Below are 19,793 nucleotides of genomic sequence, written 5' to 3'. Positions count from 1 at the left end.
GTCCACTGTTTCCGGACCGCATTAGGCATCCTGGTTCGGTCGCCTGGACTCCTGCCAACTGTGTGCTTGGTGAACTAGAGTCTAAGGCTCTCCACTTTGGCTTTGGCAGGGGGCGCGCGAGGTCCCGGAGCTGTCCAGCAGCTCCTAAGTTTTTCTCCGACTCTGCAAGCCTCGGAAGCTCTTCAGCGCCCCGCCCCAGACTGGGAACATCTCCAGTAGGGCTCCCAGGATGTCCCAGGCTCGCCACCCGTCTGCACCAGTCTCGCGCCTTCCTCTGAGTTCATTAAGCTCTGGTGGCTTTCTCCCTGCGCCCGGTGCTGCTCCCGAGCCCTGTGCACGAGTGTACTCTGGCTTCACCCCTTTGCCTTAAGAGTGCCTCTCGTTCTAGCCTAGCCTCCAGCAGCTGGGTGGTCCTTTCTCTCTCTGTCTTTCGAGACGCGCCCGAAATCAAGGGGTGAGAGCAAAGGCCACCCATCAACTTAGCACCTTGATTTTAGATCTTTCAATCCCGAAAGGAGATTGGCGTTGACTGTCACAGAGAGAGAGAGAGAGAGAGAGAGAGAGAGAGAGAGAGAGAGAGAGAGAGAGAGAGAGAGAGAGAGAGAGAGAGAGAGAGAGAGAGAGAGAGAGAGAGAGAGAAAGAGAAAGAGAGAGAGAGAGAAAGGAGGGCGGAGGCTGCAGTGGCTCAGGGGCTCGCCAGACCCGGCTTGCAACCCGGGAGCCCAGGCGGGAGAGGGATACTGAGCTGCGGCCTCGCCCTGGCAGCCCCTCCTTCCTCCTCCTCTCCCCGCCTCCGGGCCCGCCCCTCCCTCCCGGAGGAGCAGTCTCTCCTCCGCGCGTCTCCCGAAGCTCTCTCCATTGTCTCTGCCTTTACAACAGGTTCGGGCGGCGGGGAAGACGGGCGGGTGCGGGGCCGCCCCAGCCCCGGCTTTCTTGGGGCTGCCTTCCTTCCTCAGGGTGTGCACGTCTTCGGCTGTATTTATTCTGCTCGGGAGCTAATTCCCTGGCGTAGCAGGTCCTGGGCGAGCCCAACCCCTCCCTCCGGACCCCCTCCCAGCCCGCGCCGCCGCCTGGGCTCTGCGTGTGGGAATGATGAGCGCATTGGAGGCTCTAAGTTCTTCACGCGTCTCCGGGGGCCACCCTTTTCTTTCTTAGGCAACCAAATCGTGTTAATCCTACTAATCAGTAAATCCGAGGCAGCCGGAGGAGAGGCACACGCTATTTTCTCGCTTGATTCCAAGAACCTCTTCGATTTTTATTTTTATTTTTAAAGAGGGAGACGATGGACTGAGCAGATCCACACCATGGAGTCTCGGGTCTTACTGAGAACATTCTGTTTGATCTTCGGTCTCGGGGCAGGTGAGTGGTCAAAGAGCCGGTGCGGGGAAAGGGATGGCTCCCGCCACGGGAATGCCTCTTTTTTCCTGGACCCGAAGTAGGTCTGGAGTGGGAAGCTTGGAGTGGGGGGGGCGGGTTTGGATTTAGAATTTTGTGTGTGTGTGTGTGTGTGTGTGTGTGTGTGTGCTTGCCTTGGAGACAGCGAGGCGGGTCACGCCCCTGGTCAGGTTTGAGGGCTAAGGGGGAACTTCCTACAGAGAGGGGCTTAAAGTAGGTCATGGAAATGGGACTGGGTGCCCCGCTATTTAAAGCTTGGCTGCTGATCTCAGGTAAGGCTCTTGTTGGTGGAGGAGGGAGTCGCCTCTTGTCATCACTTCCCAATATTGTCGTGAAGACGCGGTTCTTTGCTGCCCTGGAGTAAGAGGCTTGCATTTTAATGGAGCTTTTTCTTTCTTTCCTCCTCCTACCCACTCCACCAGTTTGGGGGCTTGGGATAGACCCCTCCCTGCAGATCGACGTCTTAACAGAGTTAGAACTTGGAGAGTCCACAGCTGGAGTGCGCCAGGTCCCGGGGCTGCATAATGGGACGAAAGCCTTTCTCTTTCAAGGTATGATCCTGTGCAGTAAGTCCTCAGTGTGGTTTCAGTTGCGATAGCCTTGGGAGGAGTTGGCCTGGCCTCTCCTAACTTTGTGTTTCTTCATGGATGACAGTATCTGAGCTGAGGGTTGAGTGTAAGACACATTACCCGATCTCTTTTCAAGTGGCTTGGGTTTTCTCCACTCCTGCACCCTCCTCCTCACTTTGTACTCTTGCCAGTCTAATGGAGAGTCCCTTAATTACAGATCCGAAACCCCGATGGCAGATGGTTGATTTTGGAGTCTGGGGAACAATGAATTATAACACAAACGCTTCATTTGGGTGAAATTGATTTAGATAGGAAACAAGATAGCTTAATCTTAGTTAAGACATTGATCTCTGAAAGTTTCAGGTATGGTGGTACCTTACTGGGAAGCATTTCTTTGTGTGGGTAGTTTCCCGGAAAAATGTACACCTTTTATTAGTATTTTTTTCTACTGTATATCACAAGTACACTATAATTGAGGCAAGATTCATTATGGAAAGATCATCGTTCCTCCTTCTCCACCAATGACAAGAGAAAGGGAATAATATTCTCTTAAAATATTTTGAAAATATTTCAAGTAAACAATCTTAATGTCCTCTACTGCCATTAATTGTATGCTTAGGATTTTAAAACTTTTTGAAGTCAATGGACATTGGCTATGCACAAATGATTACTTTTCAAATTATATTTAAATATGTGGTACAATCACAATCCAGTGCAATAAGCCTTTAATTTTAATTTAGTAAAGTTTTTGAAAATTACTTGGTTTGTGGAAAGATGCTGTAATCTGAGCTTCTAAAAGGTACTAAATATATACAGAAAGACTAGAGTTACACAGGGTGAAGAATAGATGCAGGCAAAAAAGAAATGGAGTATGATTCAACATATCTGATGGAGTAAGGTATCTTTCCCCATGCCACCTAGGTTTTTCTTTGGCCATTTTGGGACCATGTCTTCATTAGAAGTGCAGCTCATAATTACTAAGGGGTTGAATGTGCAAAATACATCCACTCCAGCAGATCTTCCACCAAGAAATTGCAACCACATAAACTTGAGTGTTTCTCTAGTGGTGTCATTGCCTGTTATAACCAGTATGTGTCACCATGGACATTAACACCAAAGCTCACAGTTGAGAAAGGAGGAAATTGACATGTGTTGCATTTATTTAAAAGAAGTTTTGCTCTTACTGGAAATTAAAGTGTAATTTTCATTTTAAAAACTGTCATTTTGATTTTATTTTTAAATTAGTGTTTTTATTGTGACAGATATTTAAGATAATATCTTATATCCTTAAAGACCTTGTTTTGTTTGGAGGGTGGGGCTTAGATATTGAATCTTTTAAAAACAATACACTAATAAAGGAAGTAAGCCACAGCTATCAGCAAAATTGTGGAGTTTAATAAACATGTTATCAAGGCTAAGCTTTTGTTTTTTGTTGTGTATTGTTTTATCTCTGATTTTCAGTTTCTGTGAAATGGAAAACAAGTTATTTCATGACTGCCAATTCCAGTAACTGGAAAACTTTACAGAATCTAAAGCTTCTAATAAAAAAATGATATTGAAGTGCTCTTAATATTTCCAAGTGCCTTTAAATTTTATTAGTGTTCTTCCTGGCTCCATATGAAGACTGCCTGAACTGTCACATATAGGAACCCTCAGGATTGTACATTTTATATGAGACAATTGGAAAACTAGATATTAGACAGTTTCTTAGAAAAAGTCTAAGGAACTAATATTTTTTCCTGGTTAATTTCTTTTTAAAAAATGAATGTTTACCACTTATTTTTATTAAATTGCCAACTTCTTTAAGGTAGCCATTATGTTCCAAATAGCAAGGCACATAAAATATGTTTTCTTTGAATCATTCTCAGTAACTAGATATCTATGTACATTGATGATTTGGTTATTTTTGTTTCATAATTGATGCCAAGTCCAATATTTAGACAGAGTAAATGCCTTAGAAATATAGTTTATGAAATTTGAAGATGTGATTTCATTTCCTGCCAAATTATGAACTTTATTTCATGTAGCCAATCATTCAGTAATGCTGTATTCTCAGTAGGCATATATTACTGATATATTGATTATGCTTTAGTGATTTCTCTTTTTCTAAAATTGGGATTCCAAAATTGACAACAAGTGAACCTTTGACTCTGCATGTAGTTCTGCATTGCCTTATAAAGGTAATGCTTTTAGGATGTGGAAGGTTTTGTTAAGAAGTCGGTTCTGAGTCTTGCTGCTTCATTGTATTCTATGGGCTTAGAGAAACAAAAGCATTGGGACTCTGGAGATTTTATAGATCCATTTATAGTGAATTGAAGGTGCTGCAGATATTTTATATGGTGTGTAAAATGTCACAGCAGGAATAGTAACAAATTACAAAATCTGTGAGATGCTTTTAGATTTCATGAATCTATCATACAAGTTTCTTTGTGCTATTAGATGTGTTCTAAATAGACAGAAGAGATTTTAAATTGTCAGATTTCTCCTGCAATAATAAAACTATCTTCTCTTAGCTTTAAAATAAATAAATAAATTTCTCTCTCTCTCTCTCTCTCTATATATATATATTTGTCCAGTGATTTTTTTACTTATTTAATATTAATTTTTCCTTTTGGCTAGTTTATTTTTGTCTTTAGTGATTTTTGAGATGCAATTCAGTACTTTTTGAAACTATAAATAATCTTTGTAAATTAGTATGAAGCATGAATATATTATTAACACTTTATTATATGTTTATAATCACATGGGAATATATTTCAAAGTCATACCTTTTTATTGTAATAGCAATAATGGTATCACTAAAATGGTTTTATTGTTGCTGAAATTTAATTTATGGCTGCTTTATAAATTTAGGTACTAAGATGCTAAATTAGATCATCACTTACTAAATGTGGCTTTCAGTTGGTCCCTATTACATTAGATTTCCTAAGAAAAAAGTGTCCAGGCAGTAGTATAGAATTACTTTAGAATCTTCTAGTGACTTCAAGCTTTAGTCTTTCTCATAGCCACAAAAATACACTTATTATTATTTAAAAAAAAAAGAAGAGTGAATTCTGACAGTGAGGAAAAGCTGTGAATGGTTATAGAGAGTCCTGAAATCTTAAGGACTAGTGCAGTTATACATAGAATTTTGCCTACCTTGTTTTAAAGTCTAGGAAGTATTTTCCAAGTTAATGATCATAGCAATGTTCTTTTCTCTGTGTACATAAGAAATCAGGGATGAGAGTGCACAGAAGCAAAGTTTTAGGCCTTTTTAGAAAAGTTAGCATGATTTTTAGATCTTTGATTTTTTAACAATTCATCTGTCCAGGTTCCAAATATAGATAGTTTTATCTGTTGGCTTAAGAAAATTTCTTCTGAAGTGTTCATAGATTTTATAATCTCACTAATCCCCCCAAAGTAGATAAAATCAAAGTATATTTTTTCCTGAGCTGATAATTTCAAAATGTTTAGTAATTATTTTTAAAGGACTTTAAGATTTAAAAAGAAAAAAAACTGTTCACAAATCTAATCTTGGAAATAGAATGAAATAAGGACATTGTCTTAGTAGACCAAGGTAACTGCATTAAGGAAAGCAAGGCGTCAATGAGTACTTGTATGATAGTTAATGGGCCTGTCTAAACTTAGGGATGCTGGTTATTGATGCCCCAGTGAAGTAGAATAACACAGTAATTAAGAAATGAACTTAGAAACCAAATAGACTAGTTACATTACTATGGTGAAGGCCCTTTATTTTTCTGAGCTTCAGTATCCTTGATTATAAAATGATCAATGTTATGAAGATTAAACAAGTTACGTTCATTCATCCAAACGAATCATTCCTATGTGTTACTAGGTGTATGGTAAAGAAGTAGAACTTTCCTTTGTCATCATAGTGCCTTAAAAACAGCCATTAAATAATTACACAGATAACTTAATCACAATTGAGATAAACTATATGAAAAACTGTGGGTGTAATGGGAATCTGTATTCTAGTTTGGGGAATCAAAAGGTCAGGAAAATTGTCTTTGAGGAAGAGTCATTTATGATGATAGCTGAAGGATACATAAGAGGAATCTCGAGAAGAAAGGCTGAAGGAATTCAGGGAGGAAAAATAACACAGGCAAGGGGAGTGGTATGAACAAAGGTCCTGAGCCTAGAATGAGCATGGTGCATTGAGTAAACAGAAGAAGTCGAGAGGAGTGGAGACACAGGGGTTCTAATATGAAATGAAGCAAATAAGTATAGTAAGGACCAGGTTACATTGTAGATCACACTAATATAACAGAATTGAAAAGCTATCATTATATAAACATGTATTGGTAGGCAGAATAATAGACCCCTAAAGATGTTCATGTTCTAGTTCTTGGAACTGAGAATTTTATGTATATTATATGATAAGGTTGCTAATCTGCTGGTCAGAGAATAAGGAGCTGTCAGGGATTATCTGGGTGGGCCCTATGTAATCACAAATCCTTTAAATATGTAAGAGGCAGGTAGAAGAGTCAGTATCAGGATTCTTTGATCACAGTCAGTATCAGAGTTCTGTGATGTGAGAAAGACTAGACCAGCAGTTGCTAGCTTTCATGATGGAAGAGGTCCCAGAATCAAGAAATCTACGAAGTCTTTAGAAGCTGGAAAAATCAAAAAAGTTTTATCCCTTAGAGTCTTCAGAAAGAACACAGCATTGTTGACACCTAGATTTTTGTCCAGTTAGGCTAATTTTAGATTTCTGCCCTTCAGAATTGTGATGTAGTAAATTTATATTGATTGAAGTGATTAAGTTTGTTGTGATTGGTTTTTAGCAGCAATTGGAAACTAATATATGTTTTGATATATGGAAGTGGGGTGCTCTGTAAGAAATACCTAAAAGTGTGGAAGTAGCTTTGGAGTTGGCAATAAGCAGATAGAATTTTGAGAACATACTAGAGAAGGTCTTAATTGCTCTGAATATGATTTTAATTGAAATATGGATGTTGCTGACTATTAGGGAGGATTCAGAAGAAAGTGAAGAGCATGGTAGAGAATCTAAATCTCCTGAAACAAAGTCATCATGAACAGACAGTTGGTAGAAATATAAACATTAAAGACACTTCCAAAGAGGACTCAGATGGAAATGAGAAACTTGTTATTATAAACTAGAGGAAACAGTATCCTTGTTTGTGTTGTGGTAGGAAACTTAACTGAATTGTGTCCTTCCATTATGTGGAAAACAACACTTTTAACCAGTGAACTTGGATATTAAGCTGTAGTGATTTGTAAGAAAAATGTTGAAAGTGCACTCTGGCTTTTCTTGCTTCTTATAGTAAAATATGAAATGAAAGAGAGAGTTTGGGGAGAATTGTTTAGCAAAAAAGTCCAGAACTTGATATTTGAGAAATCCTCTGCCCATCTATATTATAAAAAGAAAAAATTTAAATAGGAGATTCACTGTTCAGGAATGGCTGTTCTAGAGAGAAAACCAACAGTATGGCTGGAAAATCTTTTGGTAGTGTCTCAGAAATATAAAAGGTCATATTGCAGTTAGGGCTCTTTGAAGGACATACAATTCATGGATCCCCTTAATTATTTCAGCAGAGGTCAGGAGTTTTTTTTAAAAACATTTCTTTTTATTTTACCTTTTTTTTTCCCACTCTTACTTTGCAGTACTAGGATAGAACTCAGAGGTGGTCTCCCACTAAGCTACATACCAAGTCTTTTTTTGTTTGTTTTGAGGTAGGGTCTTGCTAAATTGCTCTGGTTGGTTTCAAACTTGTGATCCTCCTCCCTTGACCTCCTGAGTTGCTGGAATCACAGGTGTGATCCACTACACCTAGCTGGAGAAATGGAATTATTCAGGAAATATCTGTGGAGTTATCTTTTTATCTGAGGAATATCTATTTCTCCCACTATGGCTGAATCTCCATGATATATAAAATGGGAGACCTATAAGGTTCTTAAGAACACTGTACCAGGAAAAATGCTGCTGCTGGTTTTGCCTGAGTCAGAGGATAAAATTAAAGAAGGTCATGAGATCCTAAAATTTCTAAAAGCAAGAAACAGACTGATAAACCTACTTCGTTGTGAAGTTGGGTCACCTTTCATGAAAAAAAGGTTTAATCAAAGGTTAGAACTGAGATGCCAGCAGATAGAGTTAAGAATCATAAAGGATTATTCTCAAAACTTGATACCATGTGGTTTTCCTGGCTGGATTACAACATTGCTTATGTCTGGTGACCAGCCTCTTTTTACTTCTATTATTGTGCCTAAGAATGCGTTATGCCTGGAGCCTCATTCATACCTGATTTAGGTAAGATTTAAGACTTTTATTATTCTTAATCTATTTTTTTAATGACAAATATAAGTTGTAACATTTGTCAGGTACAATGTGTTTTCACTATGTACATTGTGGAATATCCAAATAAAGCTGATCAACATGTTCATTTCATCACATCTTTGCAAATTTTTGATGAGGACACTTAAAATTTAGTGTCTTAGAGATTTTTGAAAGTACAATACATTGTTTTTAAAATATTTTTTGTTGGAGCATTATAAGTTTATATAATGGTAGATAGAATTCATTATTTTGTATACATACATACAGTATAACAATGTAATTTGGCCAATATTATTCCCCAGTATTCCCTCTTTCCCTCCCCTTCTTTCTCTCCCTGGTCTCTTTTCCTCTACTCTGTTGATCTCCCTTTGATTTTCATGAGCTCTATCCCTACTTTTATTTTCCTCTCTAGAATTACAGTTACCATATAGTGCAGAAGACTTTTTGAACTTATTTCTCCATCTAACTGAAACTTTATATCCTTTCACCAACATCTCCTTGACGATCTTCTCCTGCACTCAGCTCCTGGTAACTACTGTTCTTCTCTCTACTTGTATGAGTTCCTTTTCAGATTCCACATATAGGTTAGATCATGTGGTATTTGTGTTTCTGTGCCTGTCTTATTTCACTTACGCTAATGGCTTCAGGTCTATCTATGTCATCCCCAGTGACAGAATTTTCTTCCTTAATGTGAGTCAGTATTCCCTTGTGTATATATACACCACGTTTTATTTATTAATTCATCTGTGGATGGATACTTAGGTTGATTCTTTATTTTGGCCATTGTAAATAATTCTGCAATGAAGGAAGGACTCCATATATCTCTTTGACATACTAATTTAATTTCCTTTGAATTTATACCCAGAAGTGGGATTACTGGATCATATGGTAATTCTGTTTTTAACTTTTTGTTTGTACTTCCCACACTGTTTTCAATAATGTAAAGGATGAGCCAATTTATATTCCTACTAGCAGTATGCACAGGTTTCCTTTTCTGCACATCCATGGCAATGTTTGTTATTTTTCCTTTTTTTTTGATAAGATTTATTCTATTCTAAAAGGTTTAGGTGATATCTCATTGTGGATTTAATTGGGATTTTAATGATAATTAGTGATGGTAAACATTTTTTTTCATATTCCTGCTAGCCTATTGTAAATGTTCTTTTGAAAAATGTATATTTAGCTGTGTTTTTAAAAATTGGTTTACTTGTTTAATTGCTATTAAGTTGTTTAGTTTCTTATGTATTTTGGATATTAACCCCTTGTCAAGTGTATGGTTTGCAAATATTTTCTTTTAATTAGTAGAATATTTTTTCACTTGTTGCTTCTTTTGCTACGCAGAAGCATTTTAGTTTACTATAATCCTTATCTGTTTTTGCTTTTGTTGTATTTGGTATGATATTCAAACTATTGTTGTCCAGAAAAACACCCTTGAGGTTTTCCCCCTTCTTTTTTTAGTAGTTTTATGGTTTTGGGTCTTACATTGAAGTCTGTAATCCATTTTGAGATTGTTTGTGTATATGGTTTGAGGTAAGGGTATAATTGCTCTGACTAGAACTTTTAACAGTTCTGTTTCAATTAGGATTGGCAAGCTTGGGCATCTTTTTCTTGTTCCTGCTTTTAGATGAAAAGCTTTCAACTTTTTTTTAACATTGAGTATAATGTTAGCAGTAGTTTAATCATACATGCGCTATATTGTGTTGAAATACATTTCTTCTAAGTTGTTGGTTTTCAGCATTAAAGATGCCTTTTTTGGTTTATAGATATGATCATATGGTATTTGTCCTTAATTACTTTAATTTGGTGTTATACATTTATAGATTTTTGTATGTGGAACCATTTTTGCATCCTTGGCATAATTCCTACTTGATCATGGTAAATAAATGATCCTTTTACTGTTGTTGAATTTGATTTGCTGGTATTTTGTTGAGGATTTTTGAATCTTAATTCATCAGTTTATTGGCTTATAATATCTTTATAGTATTGTTGTCTGCTTTTGATATCATGGTAATTCTGACCTCATGAAGTAAGTTTGAGAATATTGTACATTTTTTGGAAGAGTTTGAAAAATATTGGTGTTAGTTATACTTTAAATTCTGGTAGAATTCAAAAGTGAAGCCATCAGTTCATAGGCTTTTCTTTGACAGGAAGCTATTTATGATTAAATCTTCTTACTTTTTACTGGTCTGATCATATTTTCTGTTTCTTCATGATTTAGTTTTGATAGGTTTATGTGTCTAGGAACTTATCCATTTCTTATGGGTTATTCAGTTTGTTGGCATATAATTGTTCATAGTAGCCTCATAATCTTTTGCATTTTTGTGGGAGAAGATTTAATGTCTCTTTAATTTCTGATTTTATTTCTTTGAGTCTTCTCTCTTATTTGCTTATTCTAATTAAAGTTATATCAATTTTGTTTAACTTTACCAAAAATCAACTCAGTTTGTTTTATCTTTTTTATCAATTTTTATTCTCTCTTTTCTATCATTTTTTAATTCTCTTGTTTATTTCTGCTCTGATCTTTATTATTTCATTCCTTCTACTAACTATAGGCTTAGTTTGTTGTTTTCTCTGTTGTATTGATGTGTAACATTAGGATGTTTGTTTGAAATCTTTCTTCTTTTTATTGTAGGCATTTATTCCCATAAATTTCCATTTTTAAAACTTTTCACTGCATCTCAAAAGTTTTGGCATGTTGCATATGTATACTCATTTATCACAAGATATTTTAAAATTTCCTCTTAATTTCTTCCTTGACCAATTGGTTGCTTGTGATCATGTTGTTCAATTTCCATATTTTGAATTCACTGATTTTTTTTCCTCTCATTCATTTCAAGATTCATATCTGCCCTAGTTTGGTTGCTAAAACAAAATACCTTACACTGAATTATTTATAAATAATTGAGGTTTCGTCATCACAGTTCTGCTGTCTAGGAAACTAAAATCAGGACACTAGCAGAATCTGTGTCTGGTGACAGCTGTTTCTCATAGGTGGTGTCTTTTAATGTATTCTCATATGACAGGAGGACAAAAGGGTCTTGGGTGCTCCATTTGGCTTCTTTTATAAGAGCATTAGTTTCATTCATGAAGGTGGAACACTTATTACTTAATTACTTTTCCAAGGGCTACACCACAATACCATCACATTTGGTATTAGGTCCCAAGATATGAATTTTTGAGGGACATATATATTTAAACCATAGCAATACCATGATTGTTGGAAAAGATATTTGATTTCAGTCTTTGTAAATCTGTTGAATCATTTTTTTAGACTAACAAATGATCTGTTCTGGAGTGTGTTCCATGAGTGCTTGATAAAGTGTATTTTTCTGTTATTGGATAGAATGTTTTATACATATCTATTAGGTCTATTTAATCTTAAGTGTAGTTTAAGTCCAATGTTTCCTAATTGATTTTCTGTCTCGATGATATGTGCATTGCTGAAAGTGGGTTATTGGAGTTCCATACCATTATTGGTTTATAGTTTATTTCTCCTTTCACATCTATTAATATTTGCTTTATATATTTAGTTACTCTGGTTTGGATGCATTTATATTTACAATTGTTAGATACACTTGATGAATTAAGTCCATAGTTTATATGACAGTTTTTCTTTTTACAGGTTTTACATTGAAGTCTAAGTATACCTACTTCAGCTTTTTTGTTTTGTTTTTCATTTGCATAGAATATCTTTTCCCATCCCTTCACTTTCATCCTCCACGTGTCTTAAAGGTGAAGTGAGTCTCTTCTAGGCAGCATATAGTTGATTCTTTTCTTTATAGGAAACCCATTTAGCAACACTTGTCTGTTGATTGGAGAATTTTATCCATTTAGAGTCAAAGTAATTATTGCTAGATAAGGACTTACCACTGTTATTTTGTCAATTCCATTTTGGTTTTGTAGATTCTTACTTCCTTTTTCTCTGGCAGTTTTCCTTTGTTATTAGATGATTTTCTCTGGTGATATGCTTTGACTCCTTACTTTTTATCCTTTGTGTCTTTGTTAGATTTTTTTCCTTTGTGGTTACAATGAGACTGACACAAAACATCTTGTATAATAACATGCTGTTTTAAACTGATAACAAGTTAAATTTGATCATACAAAAAAAAAAAAAAACCTCTGCACTTTACCTTACCTACACACATTTTATGTTCCCAATGTCAATGTTTACATATTTTTATATGTGTATTTGTTAACAAATAATTGTAACTTTTATCATTTAATACTGTGTTCTTTTATCTTTCATATTTAAGATAAAAGTGATTTACACAACACTGTTACAGTATGACTATTGCAAATTTGATTTTGTACTTATTTTTACCAGTAAGTATTATACTATTACATTTTCATGTTACTCCTTTTTGTCCTTGTCATTTAACTTGACAAACTCCTTTTACCCTTTGTTTTAAGACATGTCTAGTGTTGATTGACTTTCTCAGCTTTTGTTTGCCTAGAAAAATCTTTCTTCTACTTTATTTTTATAGAACATTTTTGCCAATTACAGTGTTCTTGGTTGGTAGGTTTTTTTGCTCCAGAATTTTGTATTATTCCATTTTCTGCTGACCTTTAAGATTTCTTCTGAGAAATTTTTTGTTAGCCTTTTTGGAACTTCTTTACATGGGATTTTTTTTTCTTCCTGCTTTTAGGATCCTCTTTTGTTTTTGAATTTTGACAGCTCGATGATATTTTGTGCCAGTATTGTTAGTATTGAATATGTTTGGAGAACTTTGACTTTTCTGTACCTTGTATATTTGTATATTTTTCTAGATTTGGAAAGTTTTCTGCTATTATTTCTTCAAGATTTCTACCTTCTTTTTTTTTTCTTAAACTCTCATAATTTTGAAATTTGCTGTTTTGATGTCAATTGTCCTGTAAATCCCACAGTTTCTTTATTCCTTTTCATTCTCTTTCCCCTCTGATTGTGTATTGTCACATAACTTGTCTTGAAGTTCATCTAGTCTTTCACTGTTTGATCAGTTCTGCTGATATTGCTATCATGTTTTTCATTTCTTTCACTGTATTTTTCAGCTCTATAATTTCTATTTGAGTTTCAAAGAATAATTCCAGTTACCTCATTAAATTTATCATATTGGTTTTGTTTTCCCCTAATTTTATTGTATTATTTCCAGTATCTTCTTAAAGCTTGCTGACTTCTTCAAGGCATTTATTTTTTAATTATTTGATATGCAGGTCATTCATTTTCATTTCTTTGGGGCCAACTAGTAGGACATTATTGTGTTCTTTTGATAGTGCGGTGTCTCTGGTTTTTCATGTTTCTTGTTGCCTTGTATTAATGTCTCTACATTTGAAAAAGTAGAAACTTTTTCTAGTCTTTGTAGCCTGGCTTTGTCTGGGAAAGCCCTTCATCAGTCATTGTATCCAGAGATTCTCTGCAGGGCTATCTATTGTGTTCTGTAGGTGGGCTCATTGCTGAAGTTCTTGGGCATGCTTTCTTAGCAGTGTTGGTGCTTTCTTAGCAGGTGATCAGAACTGTTGCCTGGATTCAGTGGTATGGATCTATTGATTGAATCTGTGTATCAGGTCTGGAGCCTATATTCATGGGGGACTGATCTGTACCCTGAGTCCACAGGGATTGACCGGTGCTGATATTGGCCTGTAACCTCTATTTTCTGGGATGAATCTAGTGAGTAGGACTGTTGGGGATAGCTTGGTGTTGAGGTAGGCTTGAAGTCTGGGACTGTGGGGCCCTGACTGGTACTGGGACTGGCCTAGAGCCTGGCCTGACTGTGGGGTGGCCTGCAACCTGAGACAGTGAAGGCCAGCCTCATGTTGGGGCTACTCTGATACTTAGTGTAGTTGGAGTTTTCCTGGAAGTGGGTGAGTTTAAAGACAGAGTCTTCACATTAGTCCTGAGCCTTGGTCTGCATGATCTGATATGGCACTAGAGTGGTCTCTAAGCTCTGTCTGGGGGTACTGTCTTGGAACCTGGGGCCATGGAGGCCTGCCTAACGGTGTACTTCACTGGGGAAAGTCTATTTTGGAGGTCTGATACAAAGACTGGTGTTGACTTCTCTTTTCTTCTCCCAAGTACAGAGCATGTCTCCCCAAGCTATGCTGCCTGTGGTTTGGGGAGGGATGACATGGATAATATAAAACTTTCCTTTCTCCCCTCTTCAATCTGTCTTTTCTTACTTCTGTACTATATCCAGGTGCTGTAATATCACATCTGGTTTCCTTAGCTCTTGTTATGGTATTTTTATGTGTGGATAGTTGTTCAAATTGATGTTTGTCACAGAGGATGATCCCCTAAAAGTCCTACTTTGCCAAGATATTGTCAATGTCTTGTTTATAAGGCTTTTGAATTGATAAAGATTTAGATGAGATTTTGTGGGTATTTTGGGTTGGCATGAATGTATTTGTATGTCAGATGGATGTGACTCTTTGGTGATCAGGGAATAGACTGTGGTAGGCTGAATGATAATCTTCCAAATGTCTACATATGAATCCCCAGAACCTATGAATGTGTTATGATACATGGAAAAGAGGAATTTAATTTGGAGATGTAATTAAGATTGTTAAGCTAGTCAGCTATCTTTAAGATAAGGAGATTATCCTGGATTATCTGTTCATCCCCATGCAATCAAAAGGGTTTTTAAAAGGTGGTATAGAAAGATATTTGAGCTAGTGTCAGTGTGATACATTGTGAGATTCAACTGACCATAGCTGTCTTTGAGGCTAGAGGACAGACATAGGCCATAGTCTGTAGAAGCTATAAAAAGGAAGAAAGTAAGTTTCCCCTTAGAGCCTGCAAAAGGAACACAGCCTTGCTATACCTTGATTTTAGTTTAGCCATTTTGAACTTCTAACCTCTAAGTCTGTGAGATAATATGTCTTGATATAACCATTAAGTGTATGGTAATTTGTTATAACAGCAAGAGGAAACTAAGATATCTCTTGAACATTAGCATTCATTTAATTTTAATTCAATTAATTTTCTTTTGAGCCCTCACCAAACTCCAAACTATGAATAAAAATGTGTTTATGGGGTGATTGGAAAATTGATCTTGACAGTAAAAATGTCTTAGTCATTTGGTTTTAAAATAGTGTTTTATGGTAAATGTTTTCTTTAAAGGATTCTCCCCATCATTTAACTGTGAGCTAATTCTCAGAAAAAATAATAAAATAAGGTGTCAGGTTTTCAGGTATAGTCTTAAAAAAAAAAAAAACAAACAAAGCATGCTTTCTCCTCAAAAGGTTAATAGAGAGAGTAAAATTAGGAAGCATGAATCTTTTGGCAATAGAATGGACTGAATGTAGCATGCTCTTTGACACTCACTGAGTATAGGAGCTACATTTATTGACAAGGGCAAGCATAACCAGTCTCCTATGAAAAAGTGCCAGGGATATCTGAGGGTTTTTAAGTAAATTTGATTTGAGTAAAATACTGGAGTCATCTTGGAAAGACTCTGGCCAGTCAATGGCTTAGGATAACATGGTTAAATCTTACCCCAAGAAACAAAAGTAAGAACAGTTTTCTTTTGGCTTTTTCTGAATATCCTTTTCCTGCTGGTTTCAAGACCCATTCTTTCAGGCACCTACTCTTTCTCCTGTTTAAGTAAAATAGATTAGAGATGGTGCTGTTGGGAAAGAAATGTGTGGAATACAGCTTCCATCTCTTTCATTTGACCTTATGCCAGGAACTGAGCAATTAAATATGTACTTTCTGATCTGTTCTTGATGGCATCTCTGCTGATGGCCTTCATTCTGGGGAAGAAATGAGGAACCAAGACAACCAAGTATCTGTTTCTACAAAGGAAAGATGCAGAATGACAACAAATTGCTACTTCAGAAGGTCACATTCAACGTATTTAGACAAAGGGAAGAAATGATGGATGTAATTATGAGTTCATGCTGATGTGCAGTAGTATTTAGGAGCATGGGCTCTGGAAGTAGCTAATTTGGGCTCTAGTCTTGGCTCCTTCATTAACTACTTATGTGGACTTGATCTGGGTACTTATCCCTGCTTCTTAGGATTGAGATGTATGTTAAAGGAATAAAACCATGCCTGACACTAAGCATTCAATAAATGTTAACTGTTATTTTTATTTTTTAGTTCACTCAGCAGCAGGTCTTACTCTGGTGGATTTTTGGGGTCTCCTAGGTGGAAGTTCTAGGTTTTGTGGAGGACTAAGGAAAGAAGACTTTTCATATGATAAGGTGGAGAACAGATGAAGGTAATCCAGGCTAGGGTAAAACTGGCCCTGAAGTGTTTACTGTTTTCTTTCTGCTGTTTTTTCTTATAGGAGAAAAGAAGATATGGAGATTTGAGTAGAGGGGATGAGAACAGATGGGAAATTAGTATAGGAATGAGTATATTCTGCTTTGTTGAACCACTAGAAGCATAGAAATAACCAACAGAAGGTTCACGGTGTAGCTCCTTTCTATAGTTACACCAACATACAATACTTTTCAAGCATAATCAAAGTTTAGTTGAGGTTTTCTCCTATTTTCCTATTGAGAACATAAGTTTCCTAGAGAAAGAATTATTCCCTATATTTCAATTTCCATTAACAAGTCTGTGCTAATTTTCTATCCTGGATTGTTCTTGTTTTGTTTCTGTTGAACTTGTACCACTCAGGTAAGTTGTCACTTTGGCTGCACATCATTCTTTTGGGGGATTTATTGTTCCTTTTTCTGTACTCTTTCAACATCTTCTGTTAAAATAAGCACCACATTGTGTCATAGCTAGTTTTTTAAAATGTAAAAAATACCAATACTTCCCTTTTACTTCCTCACCTTTCTGGTCCAAGCTGCCACCTTCTCTCATCTGGATTACTGTGATAGCTATATAAGTGGTATCTCTGCTTACATTCTTAGTCCCCTGAAGTCTATTCTCAACGTAGTTGTTAAGAGTGATCCTTTTTGTTACTATTGCTCTGTAGTATAGTTTAATATCTGGTATTGTGATACCTCCTGTTTCCCTTTTTCTACTCAGGATTGTTTTGCCTATTTGAGTTCTCTTATTCTTCCAGATGAAGTTCATGATTGGTTTCTCTATTTCTATGAGGAATATCATTGAGATTTTAATTGGAATTGCATTGATCTGTATAGTGCCTTTGGTAGAATGGCCATTTTGACAGTGTTAATTCTGCCTATCCAAGAACATGGGAGATGTTTCCATTTTCTAAGGTCTTCTTCAATTTCTTTCTTTAATGTTCTGTAATTTTCATTGTAGAGGTCTTTCACCTCTTTTGTTAGATTAATTCCCAAGTGTTTTATTTTTTTTTTGAGGCTATTGTGAATGGAGTGGTTTTCCTAATTTCTCTTTCAGAGGATTCATCACTTATGAATAGAAATGCATTAGATTTATACATATTGATTTTATATCCTGCTACTTTGCCGAATTCATTTATTAGTTCTAGAAGTTTTCTAGTAGAGATTTTTGGATCTATACTACAGAGCAGTAGTAACAAAAATGGCTTAGCACTGGCACCAAAATAGACAGACAGACCAATGGTACAGAATAGAAGACACAGAGACAAAACCACATAAATACAGTCACCTCATACTAGACAAAGGAGCCAAAAACATACTAGCCTATTCAACAAATGGTGCTGGGAAAACTGGAAATCCATATGCAGTAAAATGAAATTAAACCTGCATCTCTCACCCTGCACAAAACTCAACTCAAAATGGATCAAGGACATAGGAATTAGACCAGAGACCCTACACCTAATAGAAGACAAAGTAGGCCCGAATCTTCATCATGTTGGCTTAGGATCAGACTTCCTCAACAAGACTCCCAAAGCATAAGAAATCAAAGCAAGAATCAGTAAATGGAATGAACTCAAACTAAAAAGCTTTTTCTCGGCAAAGCATACAATGAACGTGAAGAGAGAGCCTACAGAGTGGAAGAAAATCTTTTCCACACACACTTCAGGTACAACACTTATCTCCAAAATTTATAAAGAACTTACAAAACTTTACAACAAAAATACAAAGAACCCAATCAATAAATGGGCCAAAGAATTGGACAGACACTTTACAGAAGAAGACATATAGGCAATTAATAAACATATGAAAAAGTGTTCAGCATCTCTAGTAATTAGAGAAATGCAAATTGAAATAGCTCTTACTCCAATTAGAATGGCTGTTATCAAGAACACAAACACTAGTAGATGTTGGCATGGATGTGGGGAAAAAGGCACACTTTTACATTACTGGGGGAGTTGAAAATTGATGCAGCCACTCTGGAAAGCAGTGTGGAGAATCCTCAGAAAACTTGGAATGGATCCACCTTTGACCCAGTTCTCTGACTCCTGGGTTTATACCCAAAGGACTTAAAATCAGCATGCTACAATAACACAGCCACATCAATGTTTATAGCAGCTCAGTTCACAATAGCTACATTGTGAAACCAACCTAGATGCCCTTCAACAGATGAATGGATAAAGAAACTCTGGTATATATACACAATGGAATATTATTCAGCCACAAAGAAAAATAATATTATGGCATTTGCAGATAAATGGATGGAATTGGAGAATATCATGCTAAATGAGATAAGCCAATCCCAAAAAACCAAAGGCCGAATGTTTTCCCTGATAAGTGGAGAATGACATATAATCGGGGTGGGGGTGTGGGTAGAGAGAGAAGAATGGGGAAACTTCGGATTATGTAGAAGGAAATGAGAGGGAGGCGGGTATGAAAAATGGTGGAATGAGACAGACATCATTACCCTATGTACATGTATGATTACACGAATGGTATGAATCTACATTGTGTACAACCATAGAAATGAAATGATGTACCCCATTTGTGTACAATGAATCAAAATGCAGTCTGTAAAAAATTAAAAAATAAATAATTAAAAAAAGAGTGATCCTTTTAAAACATTTTTTTAAAACATTAGAAAATCTCTGCTCTTATGGAACTTATTTTCTAGTTAGAAAGACAGAAAATACATATACATAGTACATATCTTTTCACTGCTTAGCCCCATACCTTTAGTGGTTCCCCATTTTGCTCACAATAAAAGATACAATTTTTAGATCTATGGAGTCCTACATGAACACTCTCAACCCCACCTCATTGCTTTTCTGATTTGGTTGCTTATCTCTCGTTGATTTGCTTCAGCTCCACTGGCCTTTTGCTTTTCCTCAAATAGACCAGGTAATTTTCTGCTGTAGGACCTTTGCACTGACTGTTCACTCTGCCTGGAATGCTCTTTCTCCACATATCTGTATGTTTGCCCCTTGCCTTCTTTAAATGCTTTTTCAGTTATCAATTTTTAATGAGGATTTCTATGATTATTATTGTGGTTTGAATTTGAGATATCTCCCTTTTATAGTTTGAATATGAATTGTCCCCCAAAAAATCTTATATTAATGCAGGAATATTTGAAGGAAATAATTGGATTGTAGGAGTTGTAACCTAATCAGTTCATGCTAGATTGAATGGACTGACTGATAACTGTAGGCAGGTGGAGCATGGATAGAAAAAATGGGTCACCAGCAGGGTAGTCCCTAGAAAGATGCTTCTTTCCTGAAGTCCCTTGTCTCTTTCCCACTCTT

General features: G+C 36.3%; 1 protein-coding gene across 2 annotated transcripts in view; it reads left to right on the top strand.

Moving 5' to 3' along the window:
- The first annotated feature begins 740 nt into the window (after positions 1 to 740).
- NELL2 (neural EGFL like 2) overlaps positions 741 to 19,793 on the top strand; it is a 433,796-nt gene continuing 414,743 nt past the window's right edge. Inside the window, exons 1-3 of one of the 2 annotated variants that reach the window (XM_079139564.1) lie at positions 741 to 879; positions 1,274 to 1,359; positions 1,818 to 1,946. In XM_079139564.1, the coding sequence (XP_078995690.1) occupies positions 1,305 to 1,359; positions 1,818 to 1,946 (184 nt within the window). In that variant the 5' untranslated portion in view covers positions 741 to 879; positions 1,274 to 1,304. Of the gene's footprint in view, positions 1,023 to 1,273; positions 1,360 to 1,817; positions 1,947 to 19,793 lie in introns of both variants that reach the window. The other variant, XM_079139563.1, reaches the window with a different exon arrangement.

The sequence above is a fragment of the Sciurus vulgaris genome, assembly GCF_902686455.1.
Source record: "Sciurus vulgaris genome assembly, chromosome: 5".
Classification (NCBI taxonomy): domain Eukaryota; kingdom Metazoa; phylum Chordata; class Mammalia; order Rodentia; family Sciuridae; genus Sciurus; species Sciurus vulgaris.
Note: the sequence above shows the minus strand (reverse complement) of the source record. Positions and strands in the feature narration are given on the sequence as shown.